Consider the following 18,740-nt stretch of genomic DNA (forward strand, 5'->3'; position numbering starts at 1 on the left):
CTCCCCCGACCCCTTTGGGACTGCCACAGTCTCCTTTTGTCCTGTTTCCTTTGCGTCCCAGGTCTGGTGAAAAGCACTAAAAGTTTTCTTAGTTTGCGGTGCGACCTTCTTTTTGGCTGGAAAGGCTTTTTTCTTATCAGCTGTTCTGTCCAGGACAGCGTCAAGGTCAGGGCCGAATACCAGATCCCCTTCAAAAGGATAGGCCACACAGCTGCGATTTGGATGGCGAATTGCCCGACCAGGTTTTCACCCATAAAGCTCTTCCAGCTGATTTTATCAAAGCTGAAGATCTTGCAGACATCCTCACTGACTCAGCCGAGGCATCTGCCATGTTACCTACTGCCTTTTGTAGGACTGGCAGAGTATCCAGCAAATCCTTGTGAGAGGTCCCTGCCTCAATATGGTCTTTTAGTTGTTAATGCCATTGCTGGTTTGAGATTGGCTTGCGTAGAATCCCAAGCCTTTTTTAACAAAGAATCAGGGTTTTTGCCGAAGGCTTCTTCAGTTTTTCACAGATCCCAAGAGATTGTTCTACCAACGTTCTGTCCATTTCCGACATGCCCTAAGGAGAGAGAATTTCATAGTCTGGACGTAAAGAGATGCGTGTTGTTGTTTTTTTTTTTTTTGTTTTTTGTTTTTTTTGTTTTGTTTTTTGTTTTTTTTGTTTTTTTGTTTTTTTTTGTTTTTTATAATCTGTATTTTATTTTATGAAAGAAAACTCATAACAAGACATGTCCAACAGTCTTTGGAAAAGAATGAATTCCGACCTCGCAGGGTCTCTTACATATAACTAATTCAGTTAAACTGGTTGAACAGAAATACTTATCACAATAGTTCACAATAGTAAAATTATCTGGTTTCATGTAGATTTACTCAATGGTGCGTACCAGTTGGGGGCTTAGCTTGGAGGTACAGGGATAGTAGTCTAAAATAGCTGTGAAGACGTGGGATATTAGTGAGGTGTTTAGCCTGTCATGTATAGTACAGTCACGAGCAATGAGCCGGGAGGTTGGTCACCCACCAAGGAGTTTGAGTATGCGGCCCCCCAGCATGCGACCAGGGCAGAGAGGGGGGGCTCTGTGGCCTCCATCAAACCGCCCCCTACCCCCCCCACACGCCGGCAGCACCGGAAAAACAGTGACGTGTACATCTAACTGGACAACCAGTGTCCCTTTAACATCAGGGGCCTATCTCATGAGTATAGAGGCTTTGTGTGATTATGTCTACCAACAGCAAGTCATTCACTTTGCCAACCAGCAGCAGAATGGCAATAAAACATTCAACCTTTGGAGTGAAGAGAAGAGACAAAAGAAAAGAAATGGAAGACGGGTAGGAGGGGTGGAGGGGGGGGGTTAGGTGAGGGAGCAATCTAAGCGTACCTGTGATCCAGAAGGAAGGTTTGTCTGTGTCCACATCGAGTGCACCACGCCAGGTTCATTTCCTCCACATGTCTGAACTCTATTTTTGTAGCTCGTCAGGAAGTCAGGTCTCCGCCCGTTAGGGTCTTTGTTCTACTGGTTGTGAGAGAAGGGTCTGCCAGCTCTAGTAGGGCAGTATCTAGGCTGGAGGGTACCCAGTTAGGATCAGAAACAAATTCATTTCAGGGTGCCCAGATCATGGAGCACCTTTCCCGAGAACCCCGGCAGGTTGCTATCCAGTCCTCTGCCTCTCTTACCGCATTTACCCCATTAATCCACTGTTCTCGGGTAGGAATACTGGATTTTTCCCAGTAGTTGGGAGTAAGTGCCTTGCTGCGTTTAGCAGGTGAGGCAGCACATTTTTTTTATATTGGTGAAATGAAGTTGGGGGTATATGCAGTAGAAAGTGCTTTGGAGAGAAAGGAACCTCCATCCCTGTTATATTTTTTATTTGGTCTCGTACATCCTCCCAGAAGGGTTTGATTAGAGGGCACTCGCACCATATGTGAATAAGTGTACCTCGGTGACCACAGCCTCGCCAGCATTGTTCTGACACAGCTGGATATATACAGGCTAAGTCTGCTGGTACCCGGTACCAACGAGACATTATCTTAACATTTGTTTCTTAAGTTTGGTAGTCTATAGAGGATGAATGGGTTTGGTAAAATAAATGATTTGGTTGCATATCTGTGAATTCCTGCCCTAAGTTGTTTTCCCACCGCCGGATGTAGGCAGGTTTAGGTCGGGGAACAGCAGAACCTAGAAGTTCTGACACCATATGAGGGACAGGCTCCTCATTGGTGAAGAGGCGTTCATATGGGGTGGAGGTGGAGGGATCTCTAATTGTGTGGCTAAATTTCTCGAAAAAATGGTGCAGCTGTCTATCTCCAAAAGTTGAGTTGTGGGCCTTTACGACCCACTGGTAGGTCTTCATATCTCATGAGCTTGCCGTCCCCCATGAATTTACCACAACTAGCATTTCCATCATCCACCCATGGCTCAAAAAAGGCCATCTGTTCGCCTGGGGGGAACCACTGGTACCCACCCAGCGTTGCCAGCGGGGACATGCTGGACAGACGATCAAAGAAGACTCTGGGAAGGGGGATCGGTAACATTTGCAAGTAAAAAAGTATCTGGGGCAAAACATTCATTTTTATGATATTCACGCGGCCCAGCCATGTAAAGGCAGTCCGCGTCCAAAGCGAGAGGTCCTCTTTGACCGTGGTCAACAGCTGAGGATAATTAGCCGCATACAAGGTGTCAAAACGATCTGAGTCGCACGCCTAGGTATCGTAAGGAGGATGTGGTCCAGGCGAAGGGAAAGGCAGCTTTAAGGCTCGTGATCAGGTGGGGAGGCAGATAAATGGGGAGAATTTCAGATTTTGTGAAATTAATTTGGAAGTTTGAAATTGACCCAAAAAGCTTCAGTTCCTTCATTAGGTTGGGCAATGATAGCAGGGGGTCAGAGAGGTGGAACAAAACATCATCGGCATATGCCGAGAGCTTGTGTTCCATATTTCCAACTTGTAGTCCCTTGATGTTCTGATTAGCTCTCACAGTGCGGAGTAGTGGCTCCAGCACTAGGGCGAACAACAGGGGTGAGAGGGGACACCCCTGCCTCGTGCTGTTTCTAATGGGGAAGCGAGAAGAAAGTGTCCCGTTTTACCTTGACCTGTGCGCATGGCCTAGAGTATAGTGCCAGCACCGACGTCAGCATTCGCGGGCCTAGGCCTAGTGATTCAACTACCGCTTTCAGATAGGACCAGTCAACGCAGTCTAGCACTTTTTGCACGTCTGTAGATAGGATCAAGTAGGGCTGTGGGTCTGGACAAGAGATGCGTTTTTAACGCTATCTGGAGGTTACAAGAGAATTTAGGTCAAATTCTCTATTTGTTTTATATTCTGGGTCTCGTAAGGGTTACAGAACTTCTAAAAGCACGATTGGAAGTGGCTTCGGTTGGCTATCCACGAAGCTTATAGGGCTACGGAAGTAGAACCCCCCCCCCGCAGGGGTAGTGGCCCATTCAACTGGGGCTGTAGCAACATCCTGGGCGGAACGAGCTGGGGCTTCACCAGGGCAAATCTACAAGTTTGCCACATGGCAATCCTCGTGTTGGCCGACAATTGTGTACCGTTAGTATACAGGACAAGATCCTGGCACACGCCCTTTGGACAAAAATCAGAAGCTCGGTTGGCCAACAATCAGATCATGTGTACGAGACTTTAGTAAGCAGTCTCTAGGCATGCTTTTAAAGGGGTTGTAAACCCTTGTGCTTTTTCATCTTAATATTTCCTATGCATTAAGGTGAAAAAACTTCTGTCACTGGAGCCATTGGCTCCCGCTGCTGTCGATCAAATCCAATGACGAGGGGGGCGGGGCCGAGTCCGGCATTTTGTGTCTATGGACGCAAATACTGGACTCGGGAGTGCGACCGCACAGTGACCCCCAGGGAGAGCGCTTCTCCTAGCGGGTTTTCCTATGCGAGGAGGAGTTGCGAGCCCCTTTTGGGGGACCCCAGAAGTCGAGGATTGGGGAGACTCTGGGCAAAACGAACTGTACAGTGGAGGTAAGTATGACATGTTTGTTTTATATTAAAAAAAAAAAAAAAAAAAAAGGGGGTTTACAACCCCTTTAACCCTTTGATCGCCCCTGATGTTAACCCCTTCCCGGCGTGCCGCTCAGCTGACGGCCTGGAATCCACTAGCTCTCTTTGTGGACACCACTAAACGCAGTGTGAGAGCTTGGCTTGGTTTTTGTTTTAGTTTATTTTATTTTATTTATCCCGTTATGTTTAACTTTTAATAAAGTACATTTTTAAACGTATTACACTACGGGAGCCCTGTTTCCTTTCCTATGTGGATTACCTTGCTACGGACGGGCCTGTGGCTGAAGCGGGAGGACCCAGGAACAACCTCATTGGAGTCTAGGATACCATACCAGAGTGTAATACTACATGCCTATTACCCCTGCAGGGGTATAGGGAGCTGGTGAGTGGGGACCCTTGAGGGGGAGCACCGCAAGTCACTGGATGATAGCTGAATATTTGCACAAAAGTCACAAATTATAAAGAATACTGTTGGAACACTGCTGGAACACACTATAGATACACTTCTCTGTTGGAATATTTTTTTTTTTAATATAATGTCACGTTGGGACTGAAAGTTTTTTTCCACTGGAATATTTACATACAATCTATACTTTTTTCCCTCACATGTGGGATTGGACTCTTAAGTTCATAAGGACTTTTTATGCTTTATGGTATCACAAATTATTTTTAATATTTGGTTTGTTGACTTTTATTATTTAATACTCCTCTCATCGATTACCTATTAGGTCCTTGGATGGATGGAGGGTATTAAATACATGTTTTATATTACTTCACTTATGATCAACCAACTGGTTTGATACACATATCCTCAAAGGGGACTTCTGTAGATTAGATTCCCCTTTTTCACAAATAGGTGGGGACACATTCATGCAATAGTATATTTTATCATATTTAAATTTATTTCATTTGATTTATGGATCATCTTTAGAGCGGTTTGCTCTTAATTACACACTTAGCACTATTTTTTCACACCAGATATCCCAAAAAAGGTAGCGCCACTTACCCCTATTTTTGTAAAGACTCTACAGAGATTGAACTGTTTATCCCATGATCCAGGTCGTTTATGAATAAATTAAATAGGATTGGTCCCAGCACAGAACCCTGGGGGACCCCACTACCCACCTCTGACCATTCCGAGTACTCCCCATTTATCACCACCCTCTGAACTCGCCCTTGTAGCCAGTTTTCAATCCATGTACTCACCCTATGGTCCATGCCAACGGACCTTATTTTGTACAGTAAACGTTTATGTCAAATGCTTTTGCAAAATCCAGATACACCACATCTACGGGCTTCCTTTATCTAGCTGGCAACTCGCCTCATAGAAGGTTAGTAGATTGGTTTGGCAAGAACGATTTTTCATGAATCCATGCTGATTACTGCTAATGATACTGTTCTCATTACTAAAATCTTGTATATAGTCCCTTATCATCCCCTTCCTAGAGTTTACATACTATTGATGTTAGGCTAACTGGTCTATAATTCCCAGGGATGTATTTTGGGCCCTTTTTAAATATTGGCTTTTCTCCAATCAGCTGGTACCATTCCAGTCAGTAGACTGTAAAAATTAGGAACAATGGTCTGGCAATCACTTGACTGAGTTCCCTAAGTACCCTTGGGTGCAAGCCATCTGGTCCCGGTGATTTATTGTAACCAGATGTCCTTCCTCATTCTTTATGGGGCCAATATGGTCTGTCCTCCCCATTTTTACTGTTGTACATACTAAAAGAATTTCTTGGGATTTTTTTTTGCTCTCCTCCGCTATGTTCTATCTTAGCCCTCCTTATTGCACCCTTACATTTCTTGTTGCATTCTTTATAAAGTCTGAATGCTGATGATCCCTCAACCATGTATTTTTTGAAGGCTTCTCCTTTGCTTTTATATGCATTTTTACATTGGAGTTAAGCCATCCAGGACTTTTGTTCGCTCTTTTTTAAATGTATTACCCAGTGGGATGCATTGGCTTATTTAATATGCTCTTATTTAATATGCTCTTAAAGCAAACCCATCTCTCCTCTCCTCCATGTTTTTTGTTCCTAAGATTTTATCCCAATTTATGCCTTCTAGCAAGGTTCGTAGTTTAGGGAAGTTGGCTCTTTTGAAATTCAGTGTCTTTGTATTCCCTTTATGTTTCCTATTTCTGTGATTTATACTGAAACTAATTGACCTGTGATCGCTGTTACCTAAATTGCCCCATATTTCCACATCCGTGATCAGGTCTGTATTGTTGGTAATCTGTAGATCCAGCAATGCTTTATTTCTAGTTGGTGCGTCTACCATCTGACCCATAAAATTGTCCTGCAAGACATTAAGGAACTGGTAAACTGCGCGATTCCCTCTGCCCAGTCTGTCTGGATAGGTAAAATCCTCCATTATGTTAACACTTCCCATCCTTGCTGCTAATCCAAATTATGATAGGAGATCTGTCTCCCCTTCCTCCCTCAGGTTGGGGGGCCTATAGCATACTCCCAGTATTATTTTCCCCTTGGCTTCATCCCTTTGGAGCTCTACCCATAAGGATTCCACCTCCTCCCTAGCTCCCTCAGTGATGTCATCTCTCACATTCACTTGTACATTATTCTTGATATAAAGGCATACCCCTCCCCCTTTTACTCTCTCTTTCCTTGCGATAAAGGGTATACCCTTGAATGTTTGCCAGCCAATCATGAGAGCTGTTTAACCACGTCTCTGAAATTCCCACAAAATCCAAATCCTCCTCGTACAACAGTATCTCTAGTTCACCCATCTTGTCTGCCAGGCTCCTGGCATTGGTGAACATGCCACGTAGTTTAGACTGGTCGCATATTATCCTCATATTGGGTGTTCCAAGATTTAATGAGTTAAAAAAAAAAAGACTAAAGTTAGCCCAATTTTTTTCTTTTTTTTTCTAGAATGTAAAAGATGTTACGCCGAGTAAATAGATGCCTAACATGTCATGCTTTAAAATTGTGCACACTCGTGGAATAGTGACAAACTGGTACTTAAAAAATGTCAATAGGCGACGCTGTAAACATTTTTACAGGTTACCTGTTTAGAGTTATAGGAGGTTTAGTGCTAGAATTATTGCTCACTTGCTAACCTCACATGTGTGGTTTGAACACTGTTTCCATATGCAGGTGTAACTTTTGTGTACATTCACTTGTGAGCACGGAGGGATGTGTATGTATGTGTGTATATATATATATATATATATATATATATATATATATATATATATATATATATATATATATATATATATATATATATATATATATATATATAATTCTTTTTTTTTTTTTTTTTTTATTCCTATTACAAGTAATGTAAACATCCCTTGTAAAAGAAATAGGCATGGCAGGTGTTTTTTTTTTTTTGTTTTTTCACCCCAGATCTCTCAATTTACCCTTAACAGCAAAAAAAAAGACTAACTTTTAAGAAGGGGAAAAAAAAAACTATTTATCTGCCAAGGACCAGAAGTGATTTTAGAGGTAGCTCTGGTCCTCCAAGGGCATAGAGCTGAGTGGGGGCTATCTTGCCCTCGTTCAACTTGCTGCCTAGCCATCGGACACTCCAGATTAGTTCTGGGCTAACCCGACAGCTCTGGTAAGCTCGGAATTGCCAGGCAAGTGGCACCCTTTTCCACTGCCTATAAAAGTGATCTCGCTGCTGGGATCACTTTTATCAGAAAGCTGCCTGTCTAACGAAAAAAAAAATTCTGGGGTTATGGCAGCTAGCTGCTGCCATAACGGTATTTAACTTCAAAAGCGATGGTCGGCAAGTGGGTACATGAGCTTAGTGTGCAAGTTCTGGTACAACTCAAAAAAATTGGCACACTGTAAAATCTGCATAAAAACAGAATGCAATGATATGCAAATCTCATAACCCCATATTGTGAATAAAATAGGAAATAGAAAAAACCTTTTTAAACTGAGAAAATTGTACCACGTTAATAAAAAAACAGGTAATTTTGAAATGGATGGCAGCAACCTGTCTCAAAACAGTTGGGGCAGGACAACAAAAAGCTGTCATAGTAAGTGGCACTAACAAAGCACTGGAAGAACATTTCGCTAACTAATTTGGTTATTTGGCAACAGGTCAGTAACATGATTCGGTATAAAAAGAACATCTTAAAGAGTCAGAGTCTTAGAAGTAAAGATGGGCAGAGGTTCACCAAACTGTGAAAAGCTTTGTCTAAAACGTTAGCTGCTGACTTTTAATATATAGACATTTGCCTGTCCAGGGAGCCTGCGATGTCTGCACTGCAGCCGATTTTCGGATCGGCTGTCGGGTGCTGCCGCTGCCATTCATCTTGTGGGAAACCGGCAGTGAAGCCTTTTGACTTTACAGCCGTTTCCCTGCTGCCCTTTCTAATTGGCACGGCGGCGGGGGAAGGAGGAGGGGGACCGAACTTCCAAGGGATGGTGCTGTTTCCTGGAAGTGGGGAAGGGTACCTGTCAAAAACAGGTACCTGTTCCCCCATCCCCCCTGAAAGGTGCCAAATGTGGCACTGGGGGGGGGGGGGGGGGAGAGGAAGCAGACCAGCGGAAGTTCTACTTTTGGGTGGAACTCCATTTTAAATATATAATCTACAGCAGGGATATGCAATTAGCGAACCTCCAGCTGTTGTAGAACTATAAGTCCCATGAGGCATAGCAAGATTCTGACAGCCACAAGCATGAAAGCCAGAGGCATGATTCGACTTGTAGTTTTGCAACAGCTAGAGGTCCGCTATTTGCATATTACTGATCTACAGTATGCATCATCAAAAGATCCAGAAAATCTGGAGACATCTCTGTTTGCAAGGGACGAGGCCAAAACACAATATAGGATGGCGGTGATCTTTTGAGGCCCTCAAACAACACTACATTATAAAAACAGGCATGATTCTGTGAGTGGACATCACTGTATGGGCTCAGGAATACTGCCAAAAATCTGTGTCTGTGAACACAATTCATCCAAAAATACAAAGTAAAGCTCTATCATGCAAAGAAGCCATATCTGAACCTGATCCGGAAATGTCGCTGTCTTCTGTGGGCCAAAGATCATTTTAAAACGGTCTGTTGCAAAGTGGAAAACTGTTCTGTGGTCAGACGAATCAAAATTTGACATTTCTTTTTTGGCAACCATGGGCGCTGCATCCTCCGGACTAAAGAAATTAACCTTCTGGCTCGATATCGGTGCTCAGTTAAAAATCTGGCATCTCTGATAGTATATGGGGGGGGGGGGGGGGGTTATTAGTGCATATAGAATGGACAGCTTGCACATCTGGAAAGGCGCCGTCAATGCTGAAAGATATATCCAGATTTTGGAGCAGCATATGACGTCTATTTCTAGAAAGGCCTTGCATATTTCGTCAGGACAATGCTAAACCACATACTCCATCTCTGACAATAGCATGGCTTTGCCATAGAAGAGTCTGGGTCCAAAGCTGGCCTGCCTGCAGTCCAGACCTTTCACCATTTGAAAATATTTACCGCATCTTGACAGGAAAAACATGACAAAGAAGATCTAGGACTGTTGAGCAGTTAGAATCCAATATCAGGCAAGAATGGGACAACATTCCTCTCCCAAAACTCCAGCAACTGGTCTCCCCAATTCCCAGACATTTACAGAGTGATGGTAACAGTAGCTGCTACATTGTGGTACACATGGCCCTGTCCCAACTTTTTTTGAGACGTGTTGCTGCCATCCATTTCAAAATGTTTTTTTACTAAACTGGTAAATTTTTCTCAGTTTTAACATTTGATGTTTTCTTTTTTCTATCATGAATAAAATACGGGTTTGTTAGATTTTACAAATTATTGTATTTTATTTTTATGTAGATTTTAGAGTCCCAACTTTTTTTACTTTTTCCGAAATGGGGTTGTAGTTTACAGAGCAGCAGCTGTGTCAAACTTTAGCTGACCGACACAAGCTCCTATGTGAAGCTCAGACTTGGTAATCTTAAATAATTCCTCCATACATGGCTCATATTTCCTACCAATTCCTGCTGAATCAGATGAAACTCAAGCTATGGGTGGTCCTGATGGCATCATCCGGCTCAAACTTCAGTCTGAAAATCAGAGGAGCCGGGTGGAAAATTCTTGGCCAAACAGTGACTGCAACTAATCTAAGGGTGCACAATTATAACTAAAGACTATTCAGATTCTTGCACAAACTGAATTGCGTCTCGTGAAGATCACATGTACTGTTTTTTACTAATGAAGGCAACAGTCCCAAGTTAACAGTGGGGAAAATAATGATTTTATCCCTTGCAGATTTTGTAAGTTTGCCCACTTATAAAGAAATTAAGGGTCTATAATTTTTTATCATAGATGTATTTTAAATAGAGACACAATATCAACTGAAAATCCAGCAAAAAACATGATACTTATTTTACTCAATTTATAATATTTGTATTTGATCCCCTACCAACCAACAATAATTCTGGCTCCCACAGACTGGCTACAGTATGTGGTACACAGATTAGTCCTGTCAATGTAAGAAGTTGCTCCTAATGACAACTCGTGTATAAAAAAAGGCCTGCCCACAGACTTTCTTCTATTCAAACCTCACCATCATGATCAAGACCAAAGAGCTGTCAAAGGAGGTCAGGGACAAGATTGTAGACCCTGCTCAAGGCTGGAATGGGCTACAAGACCATCAGCAAGAAGCTTGGTGAGGAGGAGACAACTGATGGAGCGAATATTCACAAATAAAAGAAATACAAAATAACCATCAATCACCCTCGTTCTGGGGCTCCATGCAAGATTTCGCCTCATGGGGTAAGAATGATCATGAGAAAAGTGAGGGATCAGCCCAGAGCTACACGGCAGGAGCTTGCAAATGATTTTAAGGCAGTTGGGACCACCTTCCCCAAACAACAAACCATTGGTAATACAACCCACCACCATGGATTGAAATCCTGCAGCGCCCGAAAGGTCCCCCTCAAGAAGGCACATGTACAGGCCCATCGGAAGTTTGCCAATGAACATCTAAATAATTCAGAGAAGGATTAGGAGAAAGTGCTGTGGTCTGATGAGACCAAAATTTAGCTCTTTGGCATTAACTTGTTTGGAGGAAGAAAAATGCCGACTATTACCCTAAGAACACCATCTCTACAGTCAAGTACGGAGGTGGAAACCTTATGCTTTGGGGCTGTTTCTCTGCTAAAGGTACAGACCGACTTTGCCGCATTGAGGGGCCAAGTATCGTAAGATCTTGGATGTGAACTTTCTTTCATCAGTCAGAACACTGAAGATGGGTCTTCCAGCATGACAATGACCCAAAACATACCGCCAAGGCAACAAAGACGTGGCTCAAGAAGAAGCACATTATGTTCATGGAGTGGCCTAGCCAGTCTCCAGACCTTAATCCTATAGAATGGAGGGAGCTGAAACTTCAAGTTGCCACGTGACAGCCAAGAAACCTTAAGGATTTAGAGAAGGTCTGTAAAGAGTGGACCAAAATCCCTCATGAAATGTGCAAACCTGGTAACCAACTACAAGAAACGTCTTACCTCTGTGCTTGCCAACAAGGGTTTCTCCACCAAGTTCTAAGTCATGTTTTGCTTGGGATCAAATACTTATTTTACTCCCTGAACTGCAACTCCATTTATAACATTTTGTATCGTGTTTTTTCTAGATTTTTGGTTGATATTCTGTTGCCATCATTTAAAATACACCTATGATAAAAATTTTAGACCCTTCATTTCTTTGTCTAAGTTTGCCTACTTACAGTCTGCAGGGGATCAAATGATTGATTTATTTCCCCCACCGTGTGTATGTATGTGTATATGTATATTGACTGTTCTGTTTTTATTTCATAAACCTTGTTTGTTTTTGCAGGGATTCACATCAATGCAGAATGGGGAAAATTTGCCACTGAACCAAGGGAGTCCTTGTTCAGGTACTGGTCTGCTTCTTTAGTCATGAAAAAGAGGGGGAATTGGGATTTTAGATGAAGCACGGTAAAGTGCCTCCATCCCGGTATATGGGTAATAATAAAGTAAATAGGGACTTTAAATGAAGCGTTTGGATAGTGGAGGTAAATTAAACCATGTTTGAATTTCACCATGGAATGTTTAATGATATTCAAACAATGTAAAAAGCGTGCACGTGGCATAGTAAAAAGGTACAGTTATAACAGCACATGATTCTAGTGGTATAGCATAATGTAGGCGACAACATGCCAGATACCGACAATTGTACCCATACGGTAAACATACATCCACTAAGTAGGAACAAGTAATATAGTTGAATACATAAGATGGTGGTTAAGTATGGTTACCTGTATGATGTATCTGGGGCATCATAGCAAAGCTTGATGCATTTCGTGGATGGATGTATTTCCACTCATCAGGAGCTGATGCGTCCAAAAATTCCTATGGAATATGTATAGAGGTAAAATAAACCATACTGATAATGTAGAGAGAGTAACAAGGTAGATGAACATCTAGTGTATATCAATATTAAACCAGACACACACACACCAGCTCAGACAGCGAGTGCAGTGCATGGCGGTGGGCGCAGGGTGGGCTAGGAACATAACCTCCCCACGGGAGCTGAGGCGGCATATAGATGGATGCGACAATCGGGCAGAGAAGGGAAGTGCAAAAAGTGGCGGAGATCTCATCAAACGGGGCTGAAGTGTAGTTATTGAAACAAGCATATCTGGGAACAAAATGTTAGTATATGTATAATTTGTAGTAATAGTGCTTAGAATATTAATAATGAACCCCGTAAGTTCCATAGAAGGTGATAATAAAAATCTAAATAGGGCAAAAGGGTAGTAGTGGGTCTATGTCATAAGGTGGTTATCATTTAAATGGATATAAAGTTGCAGGAAATGAGTGAAAAAAAAAAAAGAATAAAATAAAATATGAAGTAAAAAAGACGTTGTTTCACTAAAAAAATAAAATAAACTGAAAAGACAGGGTCACAAATAGAAAAAATTTCACCCAACAGTCGCACCCAGGCACCACCAGTATTCCATGAGGCTGGTGTGCATTGACCCCAATAGGAGACTAGCCGTGGACACAGCTTGCTCCAAGCGTGGGGTATATGTATATGCTGCCAACGCCACGTGGGTGCAAGCCGAAGGTGGAGGGACTGCACCTGAACTGAGTAAATACTCAACAGCCGGCGCAAAGATAACCCCCCCCCCCCCCATGGGAACACAGGGATCTAACAAAACACACGTCGGCGTAATGACGTCAGAACTGACGTCATACGTACGACGTAGGAGACGTGGCGCAGAGGGGCGTCAGCCCGAACCTCCCGATCACAGTGAAAGGGGGAGGAGGGGAGGACCCACTGGCGCATTGCAGCTCCCGCACGGAGGAGGGAACCCAGCACAACCCGACAGCCCAAACTACCACATAGAGCACAACACTGGCCGGGTGGTAAACATGCATGGGACACCTAGAAATAGCCATGTGGGACACTAATTCGGTGCCAGGCTGTTCTGAATGGCCGAGCAATCTTCTGGGACCTGTGACGTGTCCCAGAAGATTGCAGGGAGGCAGGGGGAGACAAGGAGTCGCCTAGGCAGTTCGGGTGGCAGTGGGAGCTGGGTACCTGTCAAAACTAGGATCTGTTATCTAGTTTATATTGTCAACTGAAAGTCACAGCTAATTGCAGCTCTTAATTACGAGATAAATTATTCTTGTGCATTTGCAGATATTTCTTGAGAATCGCCTTCAATTCTTGTTTTTTGCCTTGCAGGTCCACAGTGCGATTCCACTTCAAACATGCCAGTAATTCAGTGGCTCCAGTTGCCACAAGAAGTCCTCCTCCACATATTTGCATACCTTTCCCCAGCAGAAAAGGTGAATGTTCGGGCCACGTGCACATATTTACGGACATTGGTGGACCACCCCTCCCTATGGAAAAACAGCACCATTGTCTTCAAGAGTCTAGGGGTTTTTAACGCTCGCTTCTGGGACACTCTACAGTGTCGAAAGATCTCCTCTGTGGAGGTGACCCGCGTGACATTGAAACAGTTCAAGAAAATGAGCAATTCCTTGCCAGATTTGACTAGCGTCACGATGGACTCCTGCTTGAAAGGGGAGATTCTCCAAGGATTAAGGCCGCTGGTGAATCTTCAGCACTTACATTTGACAGACTGTTCCAACGTGACCGATCAAGAAATTTTTTCAGAGATTGCACTTTTACAACAACTGACCCATTTGTCTCTATGTCGATTGTCCTTCTCAGGTGTCCTGCCAGTTACCAGCATAGTCCTGCTGAAGAACTTGTACTCTCTCTCACTTCATTCTAATGAAGGCATTGTCCCTGAAAGGGCTCTCCAGTACATCCTGTTTAGTCTACCAAAGCTTCGAGAGCTCTCTCTTGCTGTTAAGAACATGAATAAATGGAAGCTTTCCCTGTGCTTTAATGTTCCTGATACCTTTGTGTCTATGGCTGAAGGTGAGTGTTGCTGACATCAGCATAGCAGAAAGCCAGGATTGTAAAAATATGAGTAGGTATTGTGCCTATTAGCATCACCTCCTCTGAAAATGCTAATTTCATGCTGATTCTCAAAGCTGAACCTCCTGGCAAAGCTGAACCCCACATGCAGTGGGGTTGTGCCTGCACTGCGTGTGTTAACTGCTCATTTTTGTCTAGGGTTCAGAAAGACAAGATATACTTCCCTAATCCTCCCACCACAAAAGCGCACCCTTCGGCTCCTGATTCCCCCCCCCCCTTCCGCAGTTCAGCGGCCCTTGTGCTGTTGACTGTTCCTAACGTCATCACGCCCATAGACCAGCCCTGGACTTGAGGATGTCAAGAACAGTCCACCGATCGATATGGGGGAGCAACTTTTTCCAGAGGATCGAAGGATTGGGTGAGTATATGCTCTGTATTCACCCCCTAGGCAAAGCGAGCAGTTTAACCCATGCAGTGTGGGCACAGCCCCACTGTATAGATAAAGAACACAGTCACTCCCAGTGCTTGGAGAACCATCGCTGTTACTAGACCATCAGTGGCGACAAAAGAACATTGCTCACATACTCACAAAAAAATTTAAAAACCACAAGACCCCATGCTGTGCAGGAATCATGTAACCCAACAGTCACCCAGCTAAGCTGGCAAGCAGTGTTAATTCCGATTATCAAAGTTTTAATTTTGTTAAAGTCAGTCGTTTGACGAAAATGCCATTTTAATGTGTCTTGTCTTAGTCTTCTGAGTTGTTTTAGTTGACTAAAAGCTCCAGTACATTTTAGTTTACTAAAATCTATTGGGTATAGTTACATAGTTGGTCAGGTTGAAAAGACACAAGTCCATCTAGTTATAACCATAACCACAACCATATAATTTAAATAAATAAAAAATATCATACCATCCCATATACCCAATCCTATACCCACAGTTGATCCAGAGGAAGGCGAAAACCCCCAGCAAAGTATGATCCAATTTTCTACAGCAGGGGAAAAAATTCCTTCCCGATCCTCCGGGAGGCAGTTGGATTTTCCCTGGATCAACTTTACCTATAAATGTCAGTACCCAGTTATATATTTAGGAAAGAATCCAGGCCTTTCTTAAAGCAATCTACTGAGCTCGCCAGAAAGAGCTCTTGAGGAAGTCTATTCCACATTTTCACAGCTCTTGCTGTGAAGAAACCTTTCTGTATTTGGGGATGAAATCTTTTTTCCTCTAGGCGTAAAGAGTGCCCCTTTGTCCTCTGTGATGACTGTAAAGTGAATAACTCAACACCAAGTTCACTATATGGAACCCGTATATATTTGTACATGTTGATCATATCCCCTTAATCTCCTCTTCTCAAGAGAGAATAAATTCATTTCCTCTAATCTTTCCTCATAGCTGAGCTCCTCCATGCCTCTTATCAGTTTGTTTGCCCTTCGCTGCACTTTCTCCAGTTCCCGATTTATCCTTTTTGTGAACTGGTGCCCAAAACTGAACTGCATATTCCAGATGCAATCTTACTAATGATTTGTACAGGGGGGCAAAATGATATCTCTCACTCTGTGGAGTCCATACTTCTCAATACAAAAAAGTATTTTGCTTGCTTTGGAAACCGCAGCTTGGCATTGCATGCTGTTAGTAAGCTTATGATCTACCAAAACCCCCAGATCTTTCTCCACTAATGGTTCCCCCAGTTGGACCCCACCCCAGTATGTTTGCATGGATATTTTTAGCCCCCAAGTGCATAACTTTGCATTTACAACATTAAACCTCATTTGCCACATAGTTGCCTAAATTAGACGGTGCATTGAGGTCGGCTTGTAAAATGGAGACATCCTGTAAGGATGTTATTCCACTGCATAGCTTGGTGTCATCTGCAAAGACTGAAATGGTACATTTAATCCCAGACCCGATTATCATTTATAAAGGTATTAAATAGTAAGGGTCCGAGCACTGAACCTTGGGGTGCACCACTGATAACCTTTGACCATTCAGAGTAATGGTCTCTGAATTCTGTCTTTTAGCCAGTTTTATATCCATTTACAAACTGATATTTCCAAGCCTTTAGACTTTACCTTACACATGAGCCGTGTGTGGGGAACTGTCATACGCTTTCGCAAAATCGTTTACCACGTCCACCTCCACCCCTCTGTCCAAGGTTTTACTTGCCTCCTCATAAAAAGAAATCAGGTTTGTTTGACAACTTCTGTCTTTCATGAATCCATGCTGTCTGTTGCTTAAAATACTTTTTTCCAGCAAGAACTCATCTGTATTGTTTTATGAAACTCTCCAGTACCTTCCCAACTATAGAAGTTAAACTAACAGGTCTATAGTTACTTGGTAAAGAGTTTGTTCCCTTTTTTGAATCTAGGCACCACTTTGGCCCTACACCAATCCAGTGGTACTATTCTCGTCATTAATGAGTCTCTAAAAGTTAGATACAATGGCTTTAAAATGACAGAGCTCAATTCTTTTAGGATCCATGGGTGGATGCCTTCTGGTCCAGGTGCTTTATTCACCTTTATTCTGCTTAAATATTTCTGGACCATATCACTTTTGAGCCATTGTGGATCATTTGGAGCTGTGTCACTACCACCCCCATTATGGACATGAGCTCCCCTGTGCTCTTTTGTATACACAGAGCTGAAGAAATTATTTAATTTGCCTTCTCTTTGTCCCCAGTCACCCACCCATTATTTAAGCATTTCCCTAGACTTTCCAAACCCCTTATATACTTTGCAAGTAAAACGCTATTCATACAGTGAGGGGGGGAAAGTATTTGATCCCCTGCTGATTTGTACATTTGCCCTCTGACAAAGAAATGATCAGTCTATAATTTTAATAGTAGGTTTATTTTAACAGTGAGACAGAATAACAAAAATATCCACAAAAATGCATTTAAAAAAAGTTATAAATTGTTTTGCATTTTAATGAGTGAAATAAGTATTTGATCCCCTATCAATCGGCAAGATTTCTGGCTCCCAGGTATGTTTTATGCAGATAACCAGCTGGAATTAGGAGCACTCTTAAAGGTAGTTCTCTTTATCTCAGCTTGTTACCTGTATAAAAGACACCTGTCTACAGAAGCAATCAATCAGATTCCAATCTCTCCACCATGGCCAAGACCAAAGAGCTGTCCAAGGATGTCAGGGACAAGATTGTAGACCTACACAAGGCTGGAATGGACTACAAGACCATCACCAAGCAGCTTGGTGAGAGGGTGACAACAGTTGGTGCGATTATTCACAAATGAAAGAAACACAAAATAACTGTCCATCTCCTTCGGTCTGGGGCTCAATGCAAGATCTCACCTTGTGGAGTTTCAGTGATCATGAGAGTGGTGAGGAATCAGCCCAGAACTACACAGGAGAATCTTGTCAATGATCTCAAGGCAGCTGGGACCATAGTCACCAAGAAAACAATTGGTAACAGACTACACTGCAGATTCGGCGTCGCACCGATTAGGACTGCGCCATTGACGGCAATTGCCGCCGATTTGACATGTCAAAACACTCCAGTGTGAACCAGGGCTTAGTCGTTAAACTTGATTTCGTCAATGAAAATATTTCTGTTGACTAAATTTTTTTTCTTTTTATTAATCACTTTTATTTTAATTCCATCACACAGAACACCAATTATAACATATCTTCGGAATTTTAAGTGTTTTTTATTGAAGTGTTTTCAGAAAAGTAATTATTCTCCCTCGCCTTAATTGTTCCACTCTTCATATCCACAAAGTGCCTATATATTAATATCTTAATCAACCCTCTAAGTGCTTTAATCACGTGCTTCCCAAATAATATATATATTCCATTTCAATAAATTATTCCAATACTCTGGTGATATTCAAACCTTCCATCCAATATTCCATTCCTCCAAAAAAAAAAAAAAAATACACCCCTAAATAAAAAAATAATAGGTTTCCCCCTACCAGGTGCATCAATCAAGTGGTCTAGTCCAGAATAAGGCTAAGTCTCATGCGGGGATATTTATTCCATACCCATCTCTGAGTGGTAGTGCAACCAACCTGCCCATGTATCTTTAAATTTATCATATTGGTCTTTACCCGTATCTACCCATCTGTCTCCTTCCATTATTTTATCCACCTCCCTTTTCCAGTCCATTATAGTAGGTCATCTAGACTGTTTCCAAAATCTAGGTATCGGCACCTTTGCTGCATTCAGCAAATGTGGGGAAATACTACTTTTATAAAACTTGGTAGATGATGACATCCCATGGAAGAGTAAGTGTAGTGGAGAGAATTCTATAGGTCTAAGTGTCATTTTTGTTATCCAAGGTGCAATTGCCTTCCAGAATACCTTGAT

General features: G+C 42.5%; 1 protein-coding gene across 4 annotated transcripts in view; it reads left to right on the plus strand.

Annotated features, from left to right (window-relative positions):
- LOC141117180 (uncharacterized) overlaps positions 1 to 18,740 on the plus strand; it is a 42,996-nt gene that overhangs the window by 5,607 nt on the left and 18,649 nt on the right. For all 4 annotated transcript variants that reach the window (XM_073609876.1, XM_073609874.1, XM_073609878.1 and 1 more), the window contains 2 exons: positions 11,836 to 11,896; positions 13,714 to 14,418. In XM_073609876.1, coding sequence (XP_073465977.1) covers positions 11,848 to 11,896; positions 13,714 to 14,418 — 754 coding nt within the window. In that variant the 5' untranslated portion in view covers positions 11,836 to 11,847. The remainder of the gene's footprint in view (positions 1 to 11,835; positions 11,897 to 13,713; positions 14,419 to 18,740) is intronic.

Source organism: Aquarana catesbeiana, linkage group LG13 (assembly GCF_042186555.1).
Source record: "Aquarana catesbeiana isolate 2022-GZ linkage group LG13, ASM4218655v1, whole genome shotgun sequence".
Taxonomy (NCBI): Eukaryota; Metazoa; Chordata; class Amphibia; order Anura; family Ranidae; genus Aquarana; species Aquarana catesbeiana.